Consider the following 6,000-nt stretch of genomic DNA (forward strand, 5'->3'; position numbering starts at 1 on the left):
GACAATTATAATCAAAGCATTATATGACAAAGAGTGCTGGGAAGACGGGACACCACGAGAGTAGCACTCATCCAGTAACTACACTTAGGTAAGTACACATAGGTAATTACCAACCGTGCTAGCCCCAGAAAAACTGGAGAGGAACGTGCCAAGAAGTGACCTGGAGGTCCAGGTCCACCATCCATGCACCCGGCCCTAACAGAATCCGAACAGGAGACAACAGTCCTCCGAGCAGGGCAGAGGATCCAGGGCGCAGACGGTAGTAGTCCAGAAGAACTGCAGACCGGAAAAGCTCATGACTGCAAAGAGCAGACGGGAAGCCCAGAAGGATGGGGCGGATCAACCACGACCCACGCACCCACGAAGAGGAAATGACGAAGCGCAGGGAAGAAGCCCACCCCGCCAGCTCTGAACCCCCCCCAAGGGGGAGAAGCCGTCCTCCGACGCCAGCAGAGGCCGGAAGACAACCCAAAGCGCCCACCAACAGCGGGACCAAGCGAGAGGCAACAGAGCAAGCTGCTCCCCCAGCGCCCAGTCAACAGAGAAGGGAACAGAACCCTTCAGAAAGAAAAAGTACACTACCGAAGTCATGAGGAGAGACTACGGGAATGAAACCACACTTCGCTGGAAGAGGAAGTGAGGGGAGACCTGATCACCACATACAAGATACCCAAGGGAATCGACAGGGTTGAGAAGGACAGGATATGTAACACAAGGGGCACACGCACTAGGGGACACAGGTGGAAACTGAGTACCCAAAAGAGCCACAGATAGAATTAGTTTTTTTTTTTTTTTTTTTTTTTTTTTTTTTTGAGTGTCAGAACGGGAACGGGAAAGCACTAAGAAGTAATGTGGCGACTCCTCACACAAGTAACGAGGCTGACCCCCATACAATGTCACATGTAGACATGACAGAGCCCAAGAGGCACAGGAACCGATACACCTATTGACGGACGGTTGAGAGGCAGGACCAAGGAGCCAGAGCCCAACCCCCACAAGCACAACTAGGTGAGGACACATTGTAAAAGCACAAGCCGCCGACTAGTGGCAAAGAGCACTACGCCGGCCAGGCAAAGAAGGCACAAAACTGCATCAAAAGGCCCACCTCGACAGCAAAACCACAAAGCCCCAGCACAACCACAACATGTGCCAAGACCCAAAAAGCTCAGTCTGCAAGCCAGGAAGACCCCGGAACCCCAAAAGGCAGAACCGGGTCACACGAGGAAACAAAGACCCCTGAACCCACAAAAGGGGGCCCAAGAGGAAGAAACCTCCAGAACGAAACCAAGGAACCCAAAGGAACCCAGAATCGAACCAGGGGGAGCCCAAACCACCACATTTGCCGGCGGAGAACACCACTAAAAGGCAAAGCACAGACCCCAGCAGAACGCCCTGGGAAAACGGTCCCAACAGACCGAAAACCGAGGGGCAAGGTGTGGGAGCAAGCATACCAGCCAGGGGCACTGAGCCTAAACCCAGAGGCTCAGACCCAAAATCAACACCCAAACGTTCCCAGAGGAACAGGCAACAGCAAGAAAACACCAGAAAAACAAAGAAACGACAACAGGAGAACAAAAACCCTGCAAATATTTTGAAAACTCACCAGAGACGCTCGCTCGCACACCCAGACGCATGTAAACAAACCGCAACGCCGCCCTGGTGGCCACGCCGGGAAACCGGCAGACGAAAATGGCCGCCAGCAGGGGCTGTGACTGACGCTTAATACACAAAAACACGCCAGCAAATGTGGGAAGCTAGCAGACTGGAAGGGCGAAAAACGACGCCCAAAAGCAGAAAAACCCCTGAAGGGGCAAAACCGCCCCAGAACTGCTAGTAGGCATCCCCCACAGCCCCGGGAACCAACAACAGAGGCCCCGGGGCAGAGCCGTCCTCCAAGCCCTCCGCCCTGAAAGAAAAGCAAGAGCCCATGGGAAAGGCAACAAGAAAGGGCCGCTGGTAAGACCCAGAAGCCTTGGCAGGAGGCACTGGCTCAAACCTCCGTCCCCAACCCGAACGGGGCATCCCCCGAAAACCGCCCGAGTCTCTGCCGCAACTGAACCCCGCCCCGACCCAGAAACACGCAGACGGTCCGGAGCCGAGAACACGGAGAGAAAGGGGCGAGCAGCACCTAACCAAACGGGGCGGCCACGGGGCATTCGAGTGGGAAACCAACCTAGCATGTTGCAGCAACCTAACCTAGCTTGCAACACGGATGCCGCCTGTACTCTGAACAGAATTAACATCAGGAGAGTACTGGAGAACAAGCAGAGAATCACTCGCAAGACTCCGGGTCAAGGTGTCAGTGACCCAACAGGCAGCATGACGGAGGTAAAAATGGCGACTGTCACCCGGAGACAAGGGAACAGCAACCAACGATCCCGTACAAGACGGGTTGGAACCCGGAAGACACATTCAATGGTCCCCCGAGCCCAGACAGGGGTTTCCAGGGCCCGTAGGGTAACAACTACGGGAAGCCCGGGCAAGGTGTTGCTAACCGGTTAAGAAACCCAAACATAACAAGAGGGTAGATTATAGCACTGAAAACCCCCGAGACGTGTACAAGCACGGGGGCCTAGCAGAGGGCCGCCAAACACTACCAGTGGAACTATAACCACCTTAGGCAGACCCCCACCAGGCAAGAAAATGAAAAACAAAAGAAAAACCCCGCAAAAGTACACCGTCTCCAGAGGCAACAGAAACCGGCCGCCGCTTAGGTGGCAGGCTGCGCAACACCTTGACGCCCTAACCAGCACAATACCAATCCCTACCCAGGGCCAAACAAGGGCCCCAAGCCCCAGCTGGCCCCAAGGGCGAGGCAAATGCCGAGCAGCAAGAACCTCTACGGGAATGGTTCCCGAACGCCCCAGGGAAGAGAACCCTGGAACGCAAGGGCAGTACTCACAGGGCGCTTAGGGAAGTCAGCCACTAAGCACATGCAGCCCCGGCACTGATGAAGTACTCCTGGCCACCGCACACCACAACACACGGCAGTGAACGCCACACAAGGCAAACACCGCCTAGGAAACTGAGGCCAGAGAAGCGTCAATCCCGGTTGACATTAGCGAACGAACTGAAGCTTTGCAGCCGGCGCGGTAGGTCCGGGGCTCCCCCCTCCCCCTCCCGGGGTGGGGAGGGCTGCGCGGACGATCGGCGCGGCAGTAAAGTGTGATGTTTGCTTGTTTGCTTGTTTCCTTGGGATTGTAGGGAGTTTTCTACCTCTCTGTTCGGTTTTTGTTGTAGTTTCTTACCATGTGGGGTTTGTTTTGTTACGCCTACCTTTCTGGGTGCCTAACCCCGGTCGATGGCAGATAAGGAAAACCCCCAACCATATGGGGTTTTCCAGGGCCATTGCTCCCTGAAACCTCTCTGAAGGGGCCAGGTTCTGGCGCTGGTCCCTGGTAGGTCTGAACTCCTTAGCTAATGTCCCGGTCTAACATAACACACATTAGCCCGATAAGCTCCAGGGAGCCGTAGGGGCTCCCCACAGAAAAACCGACAAAAAACTGTAAATCCTTGTGAAGAATTCAGGTGGGATAGTCACTGGGCGCGAGACACTGGTAAACTGAGGCACGATCGCCGTGCCACCATGCGCTAGTCGACCTGTACACGTATCAACAAACTCGTGTTCCGAGGTAACCCTCGCCTTCCGAGGCACATTTTCTGACCAAATCCTGCTCGTATTCCGAAAAACTCGTATTCCGAGGTACCACTGTATAGTACAGTAACTGTACTATAGTTAGTCCACCATCTAGTGGTGGCCATATCTTAGTACAGTACAGTATAGTAACCAAGGCTCCTGGTGGCCATATCTTAGTACAGTATAGTAACTATGGCTCCTGGTAGCCATATCTTAGTACAGTATAGTAACTATGGCTCCTGGTAGCCATATCTTAGTACAGTATAGTAACTATGGCTCCTGGTAGCCATATCTTAGTACAGTACAGTAACCAAGGCTCCTGGTGGCCATATCTTAGTACAGTACAGTAACCAAGGCTCCTGGTGGCCATATCTTAGTACAGTACAGTAACCAAGGCTCCTGGTGGCCATATCTTAGTACAGTACAGTAACCAAGGCTCCTGGTAGCCATATCTTAGTACAGTACGGTAACCAAGGCTCCTGGTGGCCATGTCTTAGTACAGTACAGTATAGTAACTGTAGCTCCTGGTGGCCATTGTAATGACTCTTATATAAAGTATAGCTTTTGTGGTTGTTAATGTAAATGTTTCTCCTAGTTAAAATACCAGTTTGTTTTATTTGTGTTAATTTTTATATTAAATTTGCTTGTGAGCATGTATTAGTAAATGAGTATAATTATGTGTGTAGAGTTTTCCTGCATGTTTTCCTGAGGAGCATCCCTGCACTCCACAAGACAGATAGGGCGGAGACTCTACACACTTAATAAAATTAAGAAACACCTAATTACAATTATGTAACCAATTTACTCATTTCTTTATCCTACATGTCAACCTGTGCTGTGCTGATATTATGAACATTGAATACTATATCTGAACCCTTTCTGCAACTACAATTTCTATATTAAAGTAATGTATGCCTTTCATTATTAAATACCATTTTATTTTAAACCATTTGATAAATTTGTGTATCAATTTAAATGTTAACTTATTTATAATTTAGTATTAAGTGTTACCCTATTAAACTTATTCTCCATCATGTCTCACCCAATTCCAGATTTACCTTGGCATTGGAACCTGAACATTTTACATGGGCTGACAAAGAGACAACTTGATGACTGGCACCCATTATGCCAATCTGGGACATTATATTTACCCGAGTTCCACCATCTCTACTGACCTCGATGGGGGACAAGAAGCTGATGGCTTTGTCAAAGGTCCCCACCCCATTATTCATGAGGATTTCTCTAGCTGAATGTTAAACTGTAGTTCTGCTTTGACATTTATGGCTATGGTAGATAAGAGATTCCATGGGTTTACACCTATGGGTGAAAAAGCCTCTCCTACTTTCTGTCCTACACCATGATTTGCTGGGTTTGAAGTTTTTGCCTTTTGTGTATGATAAGATGGGTTTAAAAATAAAAAAATTATCTGGTTTATGGGGATCATACAAAGGGGGCCTGATGGCTGAATGGACAACACTTAGGACTTGTTGTTCTAAGGTTCTGGATTCGGTCCCGGCGAAAACGGAAGCAATAGGCAGAGTTTTTTTCACCATGATGCCCCCTGTTCACCTAGCAGTAAATAGGTACCTGGGAGTTAGACAGCTGCAACAGGCTGCTTTTTGGGGATGTGTAACAAAATGGAGGCTGGTCGAGGACTAGGCCGCGGGGATGCTAAGCCCCGAAATCATCTCAAGATAACCTCAAGATTGTACACAATAATTATATTGTATATCTCTCTCCTTTCCCCCTCACACAAGTGCATTGTGGAAGGTCAAATACATCATCTCATTATGTTTATGGTATTGTAAAACTTGTGCATAAACATGTTTTATTTGGTAACCCTTGTGGGTCACTATCTTATAAATGGCTAAAATTAGGGCTATTTATGGAATTCTAGATTCCCCGGGATGTTAGATAAATGTTATTTACTGAAGCCAGAAGATTTCCCTGTTCATGGATGTCACACAGAGGAACACTGATAACACATATATAATAAAATATAATAAAATATAATAGTACTGTACTTAAGACTACTATTCAGGATTGTACTTACCCACTGGGGCATGCAGCAACACACTGGTTGTTATGTAAATAGAAACGTTCAGAGCATGTACTGCATGACGAATAGGAGGTGCAGGTGCTACACCCATGGGGGCAAGGTAAGCAACGACCTCGCAATGCAAAGTGTCCATTTGGACATGATTCTACACATTTAGAATCCATTAGAAAACGGTGCTGAGCACAGTGAAGACAGTGAGCTTCAGTAGGTCCAACACACGAGAGGCACGAAGAGTGGCAGGTTTGACAACTACCAGTTTGAGCAGTAAATTCATCTGGAAAGTATAAGTACTGTAAATAGATTT

At 49.0% G+C, this 6,000-nt stretch overlaps 1 protein-coding gene across 2 annotated transcripts in view; it reads right to left on the reverse strand.

Annotated features, from left to right (window-relative positions):
- Window positions 1–6,000, reverse strand: part of Fur2 (furin-like protease 2) — a 103,252-nt gene that overhangs the window by 8,363 nt on the left and 88,889 nt on the right. For both annotated transcript variants that reach the window (XM_045754168.2, XM_045754167.2), the window contains exon 17: window positions 5,691–5,970. In XM_045754168.2, the coding sequence (XP_045610124.2) occupies window positions 5,691–5,970 (280 nt within the window). The remainder of the gene's footprint in view (window positions 1–5,690; window positions 5,971–6,000) is intronic.

This window comes from Procambarus clarkii, chromosome 30 (genome assembly GCF_040958095.1).
Source record: "Procambarus clarkii isolate CNS0578487 chromosome 30, FALCON_Pclarkii_2.0, whole genome shotgun sequence".
Lineage (NCBI taxonomy): Eukaryota > Metazoa > Arthropoda > Malacostraca > Decapoda > Cambaridae > Procambarus > Procambarus clarkii.